At 40.4% G+C, this 21,428-nt stretch overlaps 1 protein-coding gene across 1 annotated transcript in view; it reads right to left on the bottom strand.

The window, feature by feature from the left end:
* NKAIN3 (sodium/potassium transporting ATPase interacting 3) overlaps window positions 1–20,822 on the bottom strand; it is a 288,131-nt gene extending 267,309 nt beyond the window's left edge. The window contains exon 1 of the mRNA XM_069600342.1: window positions 20,682–20,822. Within this exon, the coding sequence (XP_069456443.1) occupies window positions 20,682–20,822 (141 nt within the window). The remainder of the gene's footprint in view (window positions 1–20,681) is intronic.
* Between the last annotated feature and the right edge of the window lie 606 nt (window positions 20,823–21,428).

The following is a 21,428-nucleotide window of genomic DNA, read 5'->3' as shown; positions in this document are numbered from 1 at the left end:
TAAAAGAAGTGAAAACCAAGTGCTGTCCTAGCTCAGGGAGGAGATGAAATTACAGCTTTTTGAGCACTGGCCACATTTTTCAAAGGAAAAGGGAAAACTGGTATGAAAATGAAAGAGTAAACGCCTTATAAAGGCCATGGATTGACAGCAAATAGTGAAGCAAAAGAGAAATATTTATCAACAAAAATGACATGATTGGAGATATGAGCAGAAGGGCAATGCATGTACGCATACAAACTATAATCCTAAGAGTTTTCTAATAACTAGTTGGTCTGTCACACTAGTCCTTACCTCACTAGTAATAGCATTTCCTCCTGGTTTAATTTGTGTATTCTTTCTTTCACTAAACACATACTGAGTGATCTGCTAGACTCTCAAGGTACAAAGTGAATCAAAGGACACTCTTTTCACGAATCTTGCATTTCTAGAAACATGAGGCTACCACAAGATAAGCATGCAGATCTGAGTATATGTATATATTTGTACATATAAATATAACCTCTCAAGTATTTGAATAAAATTAATTCAAAGACTCTTATCTAGAAGCACAGATCATTTAAGGGAGAAAAGAGTCAGAGACAGAGAGGGAGAGAAACCTGGAAGAGGCGGGGGGTGGGGAGACTGGGAGAGAGATGGGAAGGGCCCATCTGGATAAATGAAAGGAATCAACAAGTCAGTGTAAGAAAAAGAGAATTTGTTTGCCGTCAGTCAAACGATTGCAACATGGACGCATGTTGTCAGATTTCTGAGCAGAATTTTTTCTTCTCAGGTGAAAATACAAAATGTTGAAATATCCATATCACCAGATAGCTGATTTTACCTAGTAACATCCTTTACAAACTTAAAGGCTGTAGACAGAAAGATGAAGGGACATACCTGTTGCTGAAGCTAGATTTCACACAAGATGAAAACAAAGACAGGATTTAAATTAGGAAAGAAAATAACTTGTGTAGTAGAGAGGGCAGAAGAAAAGGGGGTATAGTGAGGAACAGACTACCCAATTGGATTTCAAGAGGTGGATGTCACTTGATAAAGGAATTTCCTAACAACACTTTTTACTGAGTGTCTGATGAGGACAAGAGCTCTTCCTGAAGGGCCTGTGAATTTCATCAGATTTTAGGAAACATTATGGAGCTTTTGGCTTCCCTAGTGGCTCAGATGGTAAAATTCTGCCTGCTATGCAGAAGATCCATGTTTGATCCCTGGGTCAGGAAGATCCCCTGGAGAAGGGAATGGCTACTCATTCCAGTATCTTTGCCTGGAGACTTCCATGGACAGAGGAGCCTGGCAGGTTACAATCCACGGACTCACAAAGAGTCAGACACAACTAGGCAACTAACAGCATCACTATGGAGTTTGCATGAAAAATGAAAGTATTAACCAAATCTGTAAAAATGTATTCATTCTTACAGTCAATGAAATGTTTTCAAAACCTGCTTAATTTCTCTAAAGGGAGTCTTACCTAGAGTGGACTTTTGCAATTAAATATGTGGAGAGAAGCACGAATGATTGCAAAATATTACTATTGAGAGTTCTTGTTTTCCTGTGATTTCTTGAAAATTGTATTATAAAAAGAGGTACTTTCTCAGAGGAAGTTAAATCATCTATACTCAACACTTTGACTAACTTACAGTTCTCTTCCCCAAATTTCTTTTTATCTTTTGTGTATATTAAAAATTATAAACACACAAAATGCATCGTTACATCTGACTTTTTCACTTAACGTGATATAAAATTTCATGTTATTAGAGTTGTTGTGACTGTAATTTACTGAGGTACTTTCTATTTCACCAGGGTGACATGCCATAATTTGTATGTGTGTGCTCGGTTGCTGAGTCATGTCTGACTCTTTGTGGCCCTATGGACTGTAGCATGCCAGGTCCCTCTGTCCATGGGACTTCTCAAGCAAGAATACTGGAGTGGGTTGCAATTTTCTTCTCCAGGGTCTCTTCCCAGATCAGGGATTGAACCTATGTCTCCTGCATTGGCAGGTGGATTCTTTACCACTGATCCACCAGGGAAGCCCTATGCCATAATTTACCTAATATTTTTATCTTAATGGGGACTTTTTTCAGCAACATGCATTGAGCATTTACAAGTGCCAGGTGGGCTCTGGGTGGCATGTGGATGGGGGACAAATGGGATTCAGAGCTGGCCCTGGAGTGGTGTGAGGACCCACCCAGAGGGGAGGCAAGCTGTTCTGATGGCAGTGTCCCTGGCTGCGGAAGGGCTGAACTGAGTCTAGACAGGGAGGTAACAGATTGGAAACTGAATATACTTCTTTAACATTACTATCCTTCTTAACCAATGTTCCTAAGTCCTGTATTCATATTCAGCAAACTGTGAACTATGTTTCAAACAGTAAAATACTTGACCATATTTTCAATTTATTTACAAAAGCTCAACTTTAACAATAGCAGGTTTACTTTGCAGACTCAGGAGGAATAAGGGGATTATCAGAAAAAATATTCATCACCCTTTGGTCACTGCAGAAACTGAATTTCTGTTCACTTATGTCCAGGAAAGAGTAAAAGAGTGGGCAGGTGGTATAGACAGGCAGTGCAAGATGAACAACCCAAGGGGTCACAAACCAACAGAGGCTGTGTTTTTACCTTCAGCTTTAAGTAAAAGGTTTAGAAACTAAGACTTCATACATTCAAAGTGTGGAATGTGGACCTGTGAGCGGGTGAGTACTCGTCAGCGCACAGAACGCCATGCCCCACGGAGAACTACAGCGTCTGAACCCGTATTTTAACATGATTCCCAGGTGACTTGTATGCTCATTCAAATCTGAGAAGCAGTGCCTCAGAGACCACCTCCATTGTGACAATATGCCATGCAGAATTCCAGTCCTTGTGGTTATGGAAACAGTAAACCCGGGACCCTCCTTACAGCCTAGAGCCCAGTGAGAGCTGACCCTTAAAGTGTTTGCTTGCGGGTGATCAGAGAAGCAGTTTGATCACATGTTTAGGCCATCATTGAGCTGGTGGCTAGGGGCCAATTAAGTAATGGCCTTGAAATTCTACAAGCATTTTAAAGCCAATTCAAACAATAGAAATGTAATCACTAAAGTCATGGGATACAGCCTTCTGTTTCTCATCAGCACCAGCCTAGTGACCTCTTGAGTTTTTCCCTTCGAGGAGAAATGAATAAATAGGAAAAAGTCCCTGATTGTCAACTGAAGCTGCCATAAGCCAGGGCCTTATTTTGACTAATTATTGATGATATTCCTCCTGACACAATGTTCTTTTAGTTATCTTTGCCTCTGACAAACTCATACAGGAGAAAATCAAACCTCTGAAGGCTGGAGGCAAGGAGACATGGTCCTGTGTTAATAACCCATCAGGAGCTACCAGAGGGAGAGGAACCACGGGGAGACCTCTCCAGGACAGGGATGAAGTCACCACGCTACCAAGAATGGAAGATTTCGGTGGCTCCGCTCACTGGGGACACGAGCAAGCCACTCAAAATGTATCTAATCGTGGTAGCTGCTGGTGCCACTGTGGGCACAACTGGGCCTCATTAACAACCTCACCCTCATCTGACTTCTTTGGATGTGTCCCTCAATCTGTCTTTAGACCTTAGACAACAAGGACAAAAAGGGTCTCTGATGTAGGCTCAGCTGTGCCAGATACTCACAAATCCACTTTCCTCCCTGGCATCACACCCCAGATAATAGAATATTCATTGTTCATTTAAAACCATATGCTCCATTGGCACAAATCCCATCATTCAATATTTAAAGCCAAGGTGGATCTCCTGATACCCGCTGTCAGAATACCAGGGATGGTGTGCTGAGTGCAATGGCAAGACTGAACTGTTACTTCATATTTCTTTTTGTTACCTTTGCAACATTTTGTATGCTTATGCTTAAACAGAATGAAATAAATATAAAATATTTCATCCAGAGCAAACTAGAGACTTCTGATTTAAAATAGTGTCTAGTTCAATATTCACGGCATGGCTTTTCTGAATTCACCCAATGATAATGAAGAAGACACCAAAACAGTGAAAATTCAGAGAATGGCATCACAGACCAAGGGCCCAGGACAGCATCTGGGAGAAACAGTCACCGATAGGACTGGGTCCAAAGCATAACTAACACCCATTTGTACTTTGTTGTTTGGAAACCTCGCAAACCCGCAATTGTGAATATAGATACCCAGGTGCTCCCACGACCCTCACTTAGGTATCTCATCATGTCCGCCTGAGATCAGAAATGTGAGATTCATAGCATCTCTGAAACTAGCTTCTGCTTGCTTAGGTAGCCAATGGAAAACATCAGCTTTGCCCCCATGAATGCTTTTTCTTATATCCATTCCAACTAGGAAGCTCAGAAAAATGAGTGGGATTGCAATATGAGTGGCCTGATGAAGGTCGTGAATCTTACTGTCTAATTCTGATATGGATATGGGCATGAGAGTAATGCATTAACCTACTGTAGATACAAGAAGGAACAGAAGCAGCCCTGGAAGCAGTGCATGCTGCGGAACGTAGTTTTTCTACATCGCATGATCCCTCAGTTCAGCTCAGCAGCTCTGTCATGTCTGACTCTTTGCGACCCCATGGACTGCAGCACGCCAGGCCTCCCTGTCCATCACCAACTCCCGGAGTTTACTCAAACTCATGTCCATTGAGTCGGTGATGCCATCCAACCATCTCATCCTCTGTCATCCACTTCTCCTCCTGCCTTCAATCTTTCCCAGCATCAGGGTCTTTTCTAATGAGTCAGTTCTTCACACCAGCTGGCCAAAGGATTGGAGTTTCAGCTTCAACATCAGTCCTTCCAAAGAATATTCAGGACTGATTTCCTTTAGGATGGACTGGCTGGATTTCCTTGCAGTCCAAGGGACTCTCAAGAGTCTTCTCCAACACCAAAATTCAAAAGCATCAATTCCAGGGTGCTCAGGGTTGGTTCACTGGGATGACCCTGAGGGATGGGATGGGAGGGAGGTGGGAGGGGGGTCAGGATGGGAAACACACGTACATCCATGGCTGATTCATATCAATGTATGGCCAAAACCACTATAGTGGTTTTTGAAAGTGAAGTAATTAGCCTCCAATTAAATAAATTTATTTAATTTGAAAAAAAGCATCAATTCTTTGGTGTTTGGCTGTCTTTATAGTCGAACTCTCACATGCATACATGACCACTGGAAAAACTATAGCCTTGATTAGATGGACCTTTGTTGGCAAAGCAACATCTCTGCTTTTTAATATGCTGTCTAGGTTGGTCATAACTTTTCTTTCAAGGAGTAAGCGTCTTTTAATTTCATGGCTGCAGTCACCATCTGCAGTGATTTTGGAGCTCAAAAAAATAAAGTCTGACACTGTTTCCACTATTTCCCCATCTATTTCCCATGAAGTGATGGGACCAGATGCCATGATCTTCGTTTTTTCTGAATGTTGAACTTTAAGCCAACTTTTTCACTCTCCTCTTTCATTCGTTAAGAGGCTCTTTAGTTCTTCTTCACTTTCTACCATAAATATGGTGTCATCTGCATATCTAAGTTTATTGATATTTCTCCGGCAATCTTGATTCGAGCTTGTGCTTCATCCAGCCCAGCATTTCTCATGATGTACTCTGCATAGAAGTTAAATAAGCAGGGTGACAATATACAGCCTTGACATACTCCTTTCCCTATTTGAAACAAGTCTGTTGTTCCATGTCCAGTTCTAACTGTTGCTTCCTTACCTGCATACAGGTTTCTCAAGAGGCAGGTCAGGTGGTCTGGTATGCCCATCTCTTGAAGAATTTTCCACAGTGTGTGGTGACCCACACAGTTAAAGGCTTTGGCATAGTCAATAAATTAAAATAAATGTTTTTCTGGAACTCTCTTGCTTTATCGATGATCCAGCAGATGTTGGCAATTTGATCTCTGGTTCCTCTGCCTTTTCTAAAACCAGCTTAAACATCTGGAAGTTCATGGTTCAGGTACTGTCAAAGCCTAGCTTGAAGAATTTTGAGCATTACCTCACTAGTGTGTGAGATGAGTGCAGTTGTGCGGTAGTTTGAGCATTCTTTGGCATTGCCTTTCTTTGGGATTGGAATGAAAATTGACCTTTTCCAGTCCTGTGGCAACTGCTGAGTTTTCCAAATTTGCTGGCATATTGAGTGCAACACTTTCACAGCATCATCTTTTAGGATTTGAAATAGCTCAGCTGGAATCCCATCACCTCCTCTAGCTTTGTTAGTAGTGATCCTTCCTAAAGCCATTTGACTTCCCATTCCAGATGTCTGGCTCTAGGTGAGTGATCACACCGTCATGATTATCTGGGTCATCAAGATCTTTTTTTGTACAGTTCTTCTGTGTATTCTTGCCACCTCTTCTTAATATCTTCTGCTGGGTCCATACCGTTTCTGTCCTTTATTGAGCACATCTTTGCATGAAATGTTCCCATGGTATCTTAATTTTCTTGAAGAGATCTCTAGTTTTTCCCATTCTATTGTTTTCCTCTATTTCTTTGCATTGATCACTGAGGAAGGCTATTCTTTGGAACTCTGCATTTAAATGGGTATATCCTTTCTTTTCTCTTTTGCCTTTCCCTTCTCTTCTTTTCACAGCTATTTGTAAGGCCTCCTCAGAGAGCCATTTTGCTTTTTTGCATTTCTTTTTCCTGGGGATGGTCTTGAGTCCTGTCTCCTATACAATGTCAGGAACCTCAGTCCATACTTCATCAGGCACTCTGTCTATCAGATCTAATCCCTTGAATCCATTTGTCACGTCTACTGTATAAATGTAAGCGATTTGATTTAGGTCATATCTGAATGGTCTAGTGGTTTTCCCTACTTTCTTCAATTTGAGTCTGAATTTGGCAATAAGGAGTTCATGATCTGAGCCATAGTCAGCTTCTGGTCTTGTTTTTGCTGACTGTATAGAGCTTCTCCATCTTTGGCTGCAAAGAATATAATCAATCTGATTTTGGTATTGACCATCTGGTGAAGTTCATGTGTATAGTCTTCTCTTGTGTTGTTGGAAGAGGGTATTTGCTATGACCAGTGCATTCTCTTGGCAAAACTCTATTAGCCTTTGCCTGGCTTCATTCTGTACTCCAAGGCTAAATTTGCAAGTTACTCCAGCTATCCAGCAGCAAAAGGCCTGTGTGCCTGCAAAAAATCAGCCTTGAATGACTGTTTATACTTAAGGAAATATATTTTAAAATAATAATTAGTCATTTGGATTTCTCAGATTGGCAAAACACTTAAAAACAGACAGTATTCAGCATTAGTGAGGGTGTGAAGCAACAGTCATATTTATATGTTTTTGGAGTGATTTGTAGTTCCTTTTTGAAGAGTAATTGGACCTTGCATTAATTCAATAAATACTCATATACCTTTGATTAATTAATTTTATTTCTAGGACTATAACTGACTAAAAGACATTTTGCACACATATGCAAAGGGCTCTGTGTATAAAGATGCACAGTGCAGTGTTCAGCATAATAGTAAAAAAAAAAACTAGAAAGAAAGTTAAGTGTGGGAGGGAGGTTCAGGAGGGAGGAGACATATGTATACCTGTGGCTGACTCATGTTGATGTATGGCAGAAACCAACAAAATAGCGTAAAGCAATCATCCTTCGATTAAAAAAAGGAAAGAAAAAAAAAACAAAGATTGTTGAGAAAATTTTCACATAAATTATTGCATATCAGTCCCATGAGGTTATTAGAAAGAATGTGATAGATTTATATTCACTAAGATAAGAGATGTGCTCATTGTAAAAGACCAGATTTTAAAAGTAAGTTGTGGAACAGTATGTGTTCTGTACTTTATTCAAGTAAGAAAATTTAAAGGCTGGTGTATATACCTATTTGTTTTAGTGTGCGTAATATACATGCATCTTTGGACTTTAGGAAATATACGCTTTATATAAAGGCTATAAAAATGTGATGCATAGTGGAGATCTGGGAAAATATACAAGCAACTTCAAAGAAGTTAAACCTTGAGGAACCTTATTTCAGGGAAAAATAAGGCTAAAATGGAATCCTAATTATTTGTGCTCTATAACTTTATGTTATCTATATTTTTGAAATGAGTATTTAATACTTTTGTGAGGAAAAGTAAAAAAAAAAAAAAGGCCTTAAGGATATATAAAAGTATAAAGCTTTAAACTGGTTATGCCTGAATGTTCAGATTCTGGATTTAAGTTTCTGATAATATTTCTGTATTTCCCAATGTTCTATAATGAAGATATAGTATCATCATAATCACAAAAAATTATCTTTTAAATTTAGCATGAAATTTTGTTCCTAACATCATAGTAAATAAGAAAACATAACTTGCAAAAAAGCACACAAATATTAACAGGAATTCTGTTTGGTTGATGACACTTCCAGATAATATTACTATTTTGGTGTTCTCCTATTTCACGGTACTTGAGAAATTTTCTATATGTTATAATTTTGCGCTATAAACAATAGATACAAAAAAAATGAAAACCTTCAAAACTCTGGGACACGTGGGCCAAAACAGTTATATATTACCAAACATCTAAAATAGAAGCAATGTTAAAATGGTAAAAGAATTGAATTCAGGAAATTAGTTTGAGAATTCCAGTTTCCTATGTACCAAAGGTGTTACATATTGGCAAAGATTTTGCCAAAGTATCTTACTAAAGAGTCTGTCTAAAGCAGATTAAAGATCAGCATTTCCTCTGGGCACTAAAGTATGGTGCCCAGGAGCTGTCACATTCTAGCCCAATGTGACACACAATTCTAGTATCTATGGTCATGCGTGCTCAAACCCTCTCTGTGATTACACTAGTCTCAGTGGGGCTCTGCAACCTGATGGATGGAGTCTCCTATGGGGCCTTCAGTGCCACCTCTGAACCACTGCTTACATAGAAACTGGAGGCATGATCCATAAAGCTAAGTTTCCAGAACTCTCTTACATGTTCCTTCTGGAATGGACATGGAAGGAAAATAAACGATCCCTTAATTCTCTAGACATTAAACAAGCCAGGTGGACCGAAGCAAGGCAAATAGCCTGGAATGCTAGCAAAAGCCAGTAGGTGACAAACTGATGCAGAAAAATGACTTGAGTGAGGAACTAGCAGCATCGCTGGTGGTCTCAGGTAGAAGATGGCTTGCTGCAGAAAAAGTAGAGAAGAAAATTCCACAGCCAGAATATGAAACAATCCAAACCGTATCATTTACAACCTTAGAGAAGACAACATTTATAAAGCAAGAATAGGATGCTCTAAGGAAGAACAAGAAACACAGTAATGAACTTTCAGAAATTTAAAAATATAGCAATAATAGAAAACTCATTAAGTAGAATAAACTTGAGAACATTATTTCAGAAAATATAATTAAAAATAGGACAATAGGAGAAAAAGGATGAGAGATACAATAACTAAATAATAAGAGTTCCTAAAGAAGCAACAACATACACACAAAAAAACCCCAAATAATTTAATAAAATTTCTCAGAGCTCAAGAATAAGCTTCTAGACGAGAACTCCTCCTCTTCAACCAAGGGCTCAGCAAGATGGGTGGAAGTTGCCCTCACAAGCTCCATCATTTTGATGCTTCAGGGCATAGAAGAAGAAGAAGCTATCCTTGCTTTTCTTTGCTTTTGAGGAGTGGGAGATTATATTAATATACAAAGGATGTAAACTCACAATGCACTGGACTTCAAGTTCATTCATGGTGTCACAAATGAAAGGAATTCCTTTAAAGGTTAGGTAGCATTTGATGATATATATATATGTGTGTGTGTGTGTATATATATGTGTGTATATACATATAGAGAGAGTCTATATATATATATATCATCTATATATGTATAGACACAAATGAGTGACTGAGCACACACTTATATATAATTATACATATATAAAATACACACACGTGTGTGTGTGTGCTCAGTTGTTTCAGTCGTGTCTGACTCTTTGCAACCCTATGGAGATAGTCCTCCAGGCTCCTCTGTCTATGGGATTCTCCAGGCAAGAATACCAGAGTGGGTTGCCATGCCCTCCTCAAGGGGATCTTCCCAACCTAGGGATCGAACCTGTGTCTCTTACGTCTCCTGCATTGACAGGCAGGTTCTTTTTTTTTTTTTTACTTTATTTTACTTTACAATACTGTATTGGTTTTGCCATACATTGACATGAATCCACCACGGGTGTACATGCATTCCCAAACATGAACCCCCCTCCCACCTCCCTCCCCATAACATCTCTCTGGGTCATCACCGTGCACCAGCCCCAAGCATCCTGCATCCTGCATCGGACATAGACTGGCGATTCGTTTCTTACATGATAGTATACATGTTTCAATGCCATTCTCCCAAATCATCCCACCCTCTCCCTCTCCCTCTGAGTCCAAAAGTCCGCTCTACACATCTGTGTCTCTTTTGCTGTCATGCATACAGGGTCATCATTGCCATCTTTCTAAATTCCATATATATGCGTTAGTATACTGTATTGGTGTTTTTCTTTCTGGCTTACTTCACTCTGCATAATCGGCTCCAGTTTCATCCATCTCATTAGAACTGATTCAAATGTATTCTTTTTGATGGCTGAGTAATACTCCATTGTGTATATGTACCACAGCTTTCTTATCCATTCGTCTGCTGATGGACATCTAGGTTGTTTCCATGTCCTGGCTATTATAAACAGTGCTGCGATGAACATTGGGGTACATGTGTCTCTCTATTCTGGTTTCCTTGGTGTGTATGCCCAGCAGTGGGATTGCTGGGTCATAAGGCAGTTCTATTTGTAATTTTTAAAGGAATCTCCACACTGTTCTCCATAGTGGCTGTACTAGTTTGCATTCCCACCAACAGTGTAGGAGGGTTCCCTTTTCTCCACACCCTCTCCAGCATTTATTGCTTGCAGACTTTTGGATCGCAGATATTCTGACTGGTGTGAAGTGGTACCTCACTGTGGTTTTGATTTGCATTTCTCTAATAATGAGTGATGTTGAGCATCTTTTCATGTGTTAGCCATCCGTATGTCTTCTTTGGAGAAATGTCTATTTAGTTCTTTGGCCCATTTTTTGATTGGGTCATTTATTTTTCTGGAATTGAGCTGCATAAGTTGCTTGTATATTTTTGAGATTAGTTGTTTGCCAGTTGCTTCATTTGCTATTATTTTCTCCCATTCAGAAGGCTGTCTTTTCACCTTGCTTATATTTTCCTTTGTTGTGCAGAAGCTTTTAATTTTAATTAGATCCCATTTGTTTATTTTTGCTTTTATTTCCAGAATTCTGGGGGGTGGATCATAGAGGATCCTGCTGTGATTTATGTCGGAGAGTGTTTTGCCTATGTTCTCCTCTAGGAGTTTTATAGTTTCTGATCTTACATTTAGATCTTTAATCCATTTTGAGTTTATTTTTGTGTGTGGTGTTAGAAAGTGATCTAGTTTCATTCTTTTACAAGTGGTTGACCAGTTTTCCCAGCACCACTTGTTAAAGAGATTGTCTTTACTGCATCATATATTCTTGCCTCCTTTGTCAAAAATAAGGTGTCCATATGTGTGTGGATTTATCTCTGGGCTTTCTATTTTGTTCCATTGATCTATATTTCTGCCTTTGTGGACAGGCAGGTTCTTTACCACTAGTGCCATCTGGGAAGCACACGCACACACACACACACATATCTATATATATTCTAAGTCACTACAGTCGTGTCTTTCTCTTTGTGACCCTATGGACTGTAACCTGCTAACCTCCTCTGTCCATAGGATTTTCCAGGCAAGAATACTGGAGTGGGTCACCATTTATTTCCCCAATCTCTCTCTCTCTCTCTCTCTCTCTCTATATATATATATATATATATATATATATATATATATATATATACACACATATATGGGGAAGGCAATGGCAACCCACTCTGGTACTCTTGCCTGGAGAATCCCATGGGCGGAGGAGCCTGGTAGGTTGCAGTCCATGGGGTCGCTAAGAGTTGGACACAACTGAGCGACTTCACTTTCACTTTTCACTTTTATGCATTGGAGAAGGAAATGGCAACCCACTCCAGTGTTCTTGCCTGGAGAATCCCAGGGATGGGGGAGCCTGGTGCGCTGCCATCTACGGGGTCACACAGAGTCGGACCCGACTGAAGTAACTTAGCAGCAGCAGCAGCAGCAGCAGCAGCAGCAGCATATATGTATATATGATAACTTCTTGCTCTCTGCTTTTCAGGAAACTATTGGAAGAAGTGCTCTACCATAAAAAAGAATAAACAAAAATATAACAGACATTTAGACAATAGGAGATTTCATATAGAAAAAAGACAAAAAAACCAAACACTCAAATTGATGGTTGAGGGGTCTCTTCAGATGACAGCAGAAGAGAAAACCCAGAGAACACCCAAGCTGGAGGTTTTGAAAGAGTTGTCTCCAAGATAAATGTGATAGAATGGCCAATATTTAAAACACATTGATGGATTTACACTATGAAGGAAAGTTGGGGAGTTAGAGACAGATATATAGAAAATTTATAAGCAAAAAGATAAGATTTTAAGAATGGAAATCTAACTGCAGAATACCACATGGCTCAGTTATGAATAGTGCTTATATAATGATGTAGACACTGAATAATGATCCATCAAAAGATTACAATTTTTAACAATTGGCAAATGGTTAGAGGTAATTATGCAGGTGAGGATTGGGGTGAGACTGATGGGAGAAAATGAAAAATACTAAATCCCCATTTTTTATGGTGGATATTAATTGCTAATTGCATGAAGCTTAAAAAAAACCCAGCCAGAAGTAGCTCAAGCATGTTATTGACTGATTTGGAAATAAATACCAAAAGAAACAATTAGAAGATTTATAAACTTTCCTTTTGAGAGCAGGAGTTAGGAATTAGGAATCAGGCAAGAGATGGATATTTTCAATGTTGTTGAATTAGTTGACTGTTAAATTTTATAAATGTATTATATATATATATCTTATATATTTATAGATTATATATGCATATTTATATGTGTATATAAAACAAAGTTATAAATGTATAACTTTGATAAAAACTTTTTTAAAAGCCATTAACAGTTGTTATGAATATTCATTGGAAAGACTTATGCTGAAGCTGAAACTCCAATACTTTGGCCACCTGATGCGAAGAACTGGCTCATTTGAAAAGACCCTGATGCTGGGAAAGATTGAAGGCAGGAAGAGAAGGGGACGACAGAGGATGAGATGGTTGGATGGCATCACCGACTCAATGGACATGAGTTTGAGTGATCTCCGGGGGCTGGTAATGGACAGGGAGGCCTGGCGTGTTGTAGTTCATGGGGTCACAAGCAGTCAGACATGACTGAGCGACTGAACTGACTGAACTGGGCAGTTGTTATATACGTAATAATAGGGTTTATAGTTCTTAACTAAAAGCTGACACATTTATTAACACAAAATGAAGCAATGCATAGATCATTTGTTGCCTTTTCTTTTGAATGTGATTGACACATACAACATACATTAGAATGCTGATTTTAAAAAAAATTTGAAAAATATATTCAGGTTGTTTAAAGTTTTCTGTGATTGATCAAAAGAAATCCTTTGAATCTTTTTAATATCTGCACATAATATACCTCTTATCTTGGTGATTTATAGGGAGAGTATGACAATAGGCCAGTTTCATACTGCAGAAAAGCTGAAATGAATGCTTACCGTTGTTTTCTGCCAGTTTTACCACTGACTCTTTAGATGTTTCAGGTAAAGCTTTTAGCTTTCCTTCAGTTTGGGATATTTACATTTTGCTGTTCTCAAACTTTATCTTTGATGATTCAATTGTTCCTACTGAGTTATCATTCAAAAAATTAATTCTTCAGAATGTCACATTTGTAAAGTGATGTTGCTAATTGAACGCAAGCTCAAAAGGAATTAGCGATCAGTTTGGATAGTTTTGGAACCAATGTAAGAATGAGGTACACAGTTTAGCACACAGACACAGAAGTCAGTAGGCAGAAAGAATGAGGAGCCCTGCTAACATCATTTGCTGAACATCCACTGAATGTCTCTCAGGAGGACCCACAGTGTTCTGGGTGCTTGGCGGATATAGTGGGAGTAGATGAACAAATATTTAATATGCACAACAGTAAGCAGAAAATGAAAGAGGTTATGGGATAAAGTGGTTAAGGAGATGCTGCTGTCTATTTCATTACTGGCTTAAATATAATATGCATCAGTTCAATCTTTCAAAATTAATATAATTAGAGATCTACTAGAAATCGAGGTAGTAGGAAAAACTCTTCACAGAAAATGTGCTAATGTCATGTAGAGGAACATATTGTTGGCACAAAAAGACAGAAAACAACAGTAATTTTAACTGAGACTACAGAGGCTGAAATTATAGTTAGTGCTTTGGAATATATGAAATTTGTCACACAGAAAAATCCTCCTAAAACATGAACTCCAACAGTATCCGTTTTATGGCTGAAAATTAGTAATGTGAATTTATAGCAATACACACTCTGAAACCATTTTCTTTTGGAACTCTGTTTAAGATTTATTTTACCAAAAAACAAAACAAAACAAAACAAAAAACCAACTATTAGGCTACACCATAACAAGAACGACCTTTGCCAATGACATGTTTAACGATCAAGCCAGACCTACAGTTTCCTGAAGTTCCTAGGGGCTCTGTTTTCCTGCCCTTTCCCCTGGTGCTCTGACACCTACTCTCCATCAGGGGAGGTGACTCCTGGCAGAGACCCTGGACTCAGGGACGCTAGGCTGTAATCACAGTTGCCATCACTACTAGGGGCAGCAAAAAGACCACACTGCTCTGTCCTTGAACTTGGCTTCTCTGAGATTGTGTCTAAGAGTGAAAATTATCCTGCACTTCCTGAGTATCTTTCAAAAGCAACCTGATCAAAGGTGCCCCAGAAAGCAGAAGTCAGCTCTCAAAAGTCACCATCTTCACTGCATAGTGGCAAGGCTCTTATACATTTTCAAACAGAATGTATCTTCTGAGAGTCCTAAAAAGTCTTACCTACAGTTGTTCCTCAGTATCCAAGGGGGATTGGTTCCAAGACCCCTGCCCATGGGATCAGGCAGTACTATAGGATCTATTGAAAATAAATCCACCTATAAGTGAACCCACACAGTTCAAACCCAAAGAGTTCAAGGGTCAATTGAGCCTCTATGAGACTACACGCTAACATGCAAAGGAATTGCTGATTGAGAACTGTTGGATGAAAAATATAAAATAGGGAAACTGATGAGAGAATTGCTAGGTATAGCAAGATACAAGATGCAGTTAAGGAGAAGTGGCCAGGAGTAATGAAACCAAACTAAGAAAAGGAGAATCTTCCTGGGAATATTTTGTCTCTTACTGAAATCTTTTAAAATCACTCTGTTTTTGTTGCTATGCTGTGTTCAGTCGCTACGTCGTGACTGACTTTTTTTGTGATGCAGTGGAGTGCAGCACACCAGACTTCCCTGTCCTTCACCATCTTCCGGAGTTTGCTCAAATTCATGGCCATTGAGTCAGTGATGCCATCCAGCCATCTCATCTTCTGTTGCCCTCTTCTACTCCTGACTTCAATCTTTCCCAGCATCAAGGTTTTTTCAATGAGTTGGCTCTTCGCATCGGGTGGACAAAGTATTAGAGCTTCAGCTTCACCATCAGTCCTTCCAGTGAATATTCAGGGTTGATTTCCTTTAGGATTGACTGTTTTGATCTCCTTGCAGTCCAAGGGACTCTTAAGGGTGTTCTCTAGCACCACAACTCGAAAGCATCAATTCTTCAGCGCTCAGCCTTCTTTATGGTTCAACTCTCACATCTGTACATGACTACTGGGAAACCATAGCTTTTATGATATGGACCTTTGTCAGCAAAGTGATGTCTCTGCTTTTTAATACTTAATCGCACATTAAAGAGATGCTGGGCACTTTACAACAGTGGCGGCAACAAGGGTGAAGTGCTTTAGAACCCCAAGAACTTCTACTGGGTTTCCTCTTCTAGGCAAAATAAACAGAGACGTGTGTAGGTGGAGAAAAAACCATATAAAATACAAAGTTGTCTTTAAAAAAAAAAAAACTTTGCCAGTACACCCTAAGTAAAGTTAGCATATTTACTTAACAAACACAACTTCAGAACAATTTCCTTATCTCTTTCTTCCAACTAGATTGCTGTCCCGGGCTCCCACTTATCTAGAAATTCGGGAGCACCTCCTGCTCAGTTAAACAACAATCAGTTACAGAATGAGTTCCTTCTAAGTCTGACTGCCAGGAAGTATTAGCATTTTGTCTTCATTCAACATGTGCTCCAGTCAGAATTTATTCTAAAGTAAAGGCATAAGGTGGGCTTCCCAGGTGGCTCAGTGTTAAAAACCCACCTGCCAAGCAGGAGATGCGGGTTCAATCCATTCAGGAAGATCCCCTGGAGAAGGAAATGGCAACCCACTCCAGTATTCTTGCCTAGGAAATTCCATGGACAGCAAAGCCTGGTGAGTTATAGTGCATGGGGCTGCAAAGAGTGAATACAACTGAGCGATTGAGCACTCATGCACACACATGTATTTATACATATGACATATATCATATGACACGTAGATGATTGATGCATATAAGACTGGAGCTTCAGTAGGATGAGCGGTGTGTGGATTTAACTCAGCGCTCATCTGTGAGCTCTGTCAATTTTGGATGCAAAGAGGAATCACTTGGTGTTAGCTGAATGGTTATAATGACTCCACAAAGACAGCCCGATTCCAAGTTTTAGAAATAATGCTACTCATAAACAAAGCATACACACAAATCAGTTTGAATTTCAATATACAGCTGCAATGAGCAGAATGTTATTTGTCTAGCTGTGTTTCACAAGAAGCTGCTTATAAATATTTCCTTTGGGACCATTCTGTGGTACTTTCAGAAAAATCAGAAAACATACAAAGAAAGAAACAACAAACGGAACGTTACTACATTTCTGCCACAAAGAAAGAAGCATTTTCCTGATGAAGGAGTGACAGCCACGTGGAAGTGGAAAACAGGCATCTGTTGAACCAGAGTGTGGTCCGAGAGACACAGTGTCAATAGATGGAAAAATTTCCAACTTCTGTTAGAAAAGGAAACACCCACACACTACTGGAGTGGGGCCCAGCACCCCATTTTAGGAAGCCCTCCAGGTAATTCTATTGTTATTGTTGTCCAGTCACTCAGTCACGTCCGAATCTTTGAGACCCCACAGACTGTAACCGACCAGGCTCCTCTGTCTGTGGGCTTTTCCAGGTAAGAATACTGGAGTGAGGAGCCATTTCCTACTCCGGGAAATCACGTAGTTGGGCTTTCTGAACCAGGGATCAAACCCTGGTCTCCTGCCTTGCAGGCAGATTCTTTCACTGCTGAGCTACCAGGGAAGCCCAAAGTGATACAATTACCAACCACTAAATGAAGTGTGTGCTGCAGTCCACGGGGTCGCTAAGAATCGGACACGACTGAGCGACTTCACTTTCACTTTTCACTTTCATGCATTGGAGAAGGACATGGCAACCCACTCCAGTGTTCTTGCCTGGAGAATCCCAGGGACGGGGGAGCCTGGTGGGCTGCGGTCTATGGGGTCGCACAGAGTCGGACACGACTGAAGCGACTTAGCAACAGCAGCAAATGAAATGTGGGTTGGGTGATTTCATAACTCAGCAACACCCACATTGTGAAAGAGAAGTTGCACTACAGAGTTCTGCCAGAGGGGGAGCTGTTCTATACACTAGTGTCCCTGTTAGCTGTTTTCTTCATCTAGTGTTTCATCACTCACTAACCTTCAAAGGAAGAAATTCTTTCCACATTCGGCTGCTGTTTAGCTCAGAGCTAGGTATCCTGAGTGCACCCGTTTGAACAGACATTGGAATCAGTCTGCTAAGGGAGAAAAGCTTTCATCTTTAATAAGGAGTGGCAGATCCAAGGCAAGAAAGTCATCAGAGGATAACGAGAGTCCAGAAAACTCAGGAGCTGGGACCAAGCTCCGCCCACCTTCCTTATTTCCATGAAGTTGCCGTGGCAACAATGATGCACCTGAAGGTAGGGACCAGCATTGCCGGGAGGCCAGCATGACCCTCTGTGGACCCCTCATTCTCCAGTGCACTCCCATTCTCACTTTCAATCTGCCACCTTTCTTTCATGTCTAAAACCTTGTAAATTTAGATGATACTGTAGAATAACTATTATCATCACTTTGTTTTCCGTGGTTTCATAGTGGAGTTCTGTTTGTGCAGAGTCCAGAGAGAAAAGACTTCAAAAATCTAGGCATAAGGAGGAGAGGGTGGGGGAAAGATGGATTGGGAGTATGAGATTAGGATGCAAGCTATTTTATAGAGAATAGATAAAGAACAAGTTCCTACTGAATGGCACAGGGAACTATATTCAACAATAACTATATTATTATTTATCTTATAATAAACCATAATGGAAGAGAATATGAAAGAGAATATATATGTATATATATACATATATATATGTACAGCTGAATCACTACTGTACAGCAGAAATTAACACAAGATTATTAATCATTTTTCCTTTTTTTAAAAAAACCTTATTGATGTGGACCATTTTTAAAGTCTTCATTGAATTCATTATAATATTGCCTCGGTTTTATGCTTTGGTTTTTTGACTGTGAAGCATGTGGGGTCTTGGCTCCCTGACCAGGGATTGATCCTGTGCCACCTGCATTGGAAATGTCCCAGGGAAGTCCCTCAACTATATATCAATAAAATAAATATTTTAAAAATCTAGGCATAATTAAGATTTCTAGGAATATAATGTGAACCACCAATTTATACCTATGGACTTTTCCCATCTTTATAAGTAATGATCAGGGTCTCAGAGTAAACGGAGAACAATTAACGTTTAAGACGCTCCAAAAAAAAATCATCTATAAAGGAAGGAAGCAGTGGGGAGAAGGCAGAGCTTTAACTGAGGTTTCAAAACAGAGAAACTCTGTCCCCCAAAGGCACTCATGTTCCTCGGAGACTGATTCTCCCCACCCAAGTGCCTGAAACTGGTTTGGGAGGTAGACTCTGAAGATGACCGCATCAGGGCCCCTGACTCAGGCACTAAGGTGACTCCAAGTCATATGATAAAATAGGAGAACTTGGAGAGGGCTGTCACCATATGGAATTCCAGTCTAATTTCTCCAGTTTGTTCCACTGAAGCTGGGCAATGCTATACATACTCTCCTAAAGATACCAGTTGTTAACAGCTTTAATTATTACAGGTAAAGAGTCCATTTTTACATTTTTCTCCTTGAGATAATCACACTTGAACTAAGAGTAAGTAAAGTCACATTTTCTGGGAAGACTTTCCCAAACAAACTATAAATTACAGCTCCCTGCCTAAACTCCCCTTTTCTTTCCTGTTTCTTTTCTTCTGTGATACATTTTTTCATTCCAAAATTATATATTTTAGTATTTATTTGATTTATTTTCTCTCTCCCCCACTTAGAACATCAGAGGATTTTGTTTAGCCAACTGTTGTACCCAAGGTAGCTAGAAGAGTTAGTGACACAGGGCAGACTCTGAATGATTTGTCAAAAGAATAAATAAGTGAATATTCCACAAGGTGGTATTTCCTAGATTCAAAATGCTGACTCATCCATGCTGGAAAGTAAAGCATGAAATCCAACAGTGATATGGGATGTGGAGCAGGATTTTTCATACACAGGCCCTCAAATCTCACTACCTCCATCAACCTGGACACCTACCTAGAATGAGGGGGAGATTCCAGAAGCCAGTGGGGAGAGCTCGAACCATCTCAGGCTACTTTAGTGAACTTTCTCACAGAATGGAATTGAAAGGCAGAACCAGATCACCAAGGGATTACAGCCATGTATGTCCGACTCTTTCTGACTCCATGGACTGTAGCCTGCCAGGCTCCTCTGTCCCTGGAATTCTCCAGGCAATGGAGTGGGTTGCCATGTCCTCCTCAGGGAATCTTCCTGACCCCGGGATTGAACCCACATCTCCTGTGTCTCCATAATTGCAGGCAGATTCTTTACCAATGAGCCGCTGGGGAACCCTATTACAACCTAGAGACCCCTAATTGGACTCAGTACCAAAATAGTTCCAATATGGTGCCTATCTGGAGATGCTAGAATGCTGACATAAACACACACCCTACAAAGCTATGTATCATCACAAAACCAATGCAAAATGCTGAGCCTGTCTGCCAGGAACACTAATTCTTCAAGAGATTAGCTTCCCAGCTCTATGAAAACATGGATAATTAGAGCATCATGTTTATTATACTGTAGCTAGCAAAGCACACATTTATTATAATGCAGTTTTCCCCCCTTGGGGCTCCAGTACAAATATAGACATTACACTTTGGACTGGATCATGAAGGCACGGAGCCTCAGTCTGAGCGGTTAAGCAGGGGATGCCTGGCAGAACCAGATCACAGCCTTGCCATGGGTGATCAGCTCTGTCTTTCTGCCAGGCTTCGCTGTCACCTCCGGGTGCCATGAGGCTCACCTTCACTTTCAGCTCACAGTCATGATCAGTGTGATGAAAAGGTAAATGCAAGACGATCATCTCATTTCTCACGGATGTCACTAAAAAAACCAGAGCCTAATAGAGCTAAGCCGAGCAGAGATCACGATAGAAAGCATCACACCAGGGGCTTTAACCAAAGAACAGATGCCAGAGACAGAAGAACGTGTCCATGGGGGCTCACAAGTAAATTCTAAATGACAGTTTCCCCAGACATGCGGAGGTGAGGTATATTAAGTTCCTGCTTCATTACTGTCATCTGAGAGGACAGGGTAGTCATGATGACACTTGGCAGGAAGCGCAGCACCTGGGGCTCATCCACACTTCCAAGGGGGAGCGTGATTGTGCAGCTGAGAGCAGCATCTCCCCCAGGAAGGTGGGCAGCGATGCACATGCCCAGCGGTCCAGAGTCTGGCCATTTTCCTTCAGTCTGTCTGTTCCCCTGCAATCAGACCAGGCACCATCTGAGCAGGGTGTTGGGAGAAAAAACACCATCAGCCAGTCATTAACTTCACATCATCTCCATGTCAGTGCATCTTAAACTACATGGTGGGTGCTTTTATTCCTGTATTGCTTTACTCAGGAAAAAGAGTATTACACCACCTACTCTGTGGACTGTGTTGATGGCTCAGTGGTAAAGAATCCACTTGCCAACACAGGGAAAATGGGTTCAGTCCCTGAGTTGGGAAGATATCCTACAGAAGGGAAAGGCTACCCACTCCAGTATTTTTGCCTGGAGAATCCCATGGACAGAGGAGCCTGGAAGGCTATAGTAGATGGGGTCACAGAGGATCTGACATGACCCAGTGACTGAGCATGCACACGTGCACCTACTCTGCATCAATCAGTGGGCTGGGGGTGCAGAAGCTCAAGATGCTTGTCCTTGAAGAGCCCAAGATTGCTGGGAAACTGATGTGTGATTACCTCCTTACAGTACATGGTGAGAGTGCTGCCACTGTGATTGAAAAGTTAAAAATAAAAGACCCAGTGGCAGGGCTCT

The sequence above is a fragment of the Ovis canadensis genome, chromosome 9 (genome assembly GCF_042477335.2).
Source record: "Ovis canadensis isolate MfBH-ARS-UI-01 breed Bighorn chromosome 9, ARS-UI_OviCan_v2, whole genome shotgun sequence".
NCBI classification, from domain to species: Eukaryota; Metazoa; Chordata; class Mammalia; order Artiodactyla; family Bovidae; genus Ovis; species Ovis canadensis.
The sequence above is the reverse complement of the archived record's forward strand: the minus strand, read 5'-3'. Positions and strand labels throughout refer to the sequence as shown.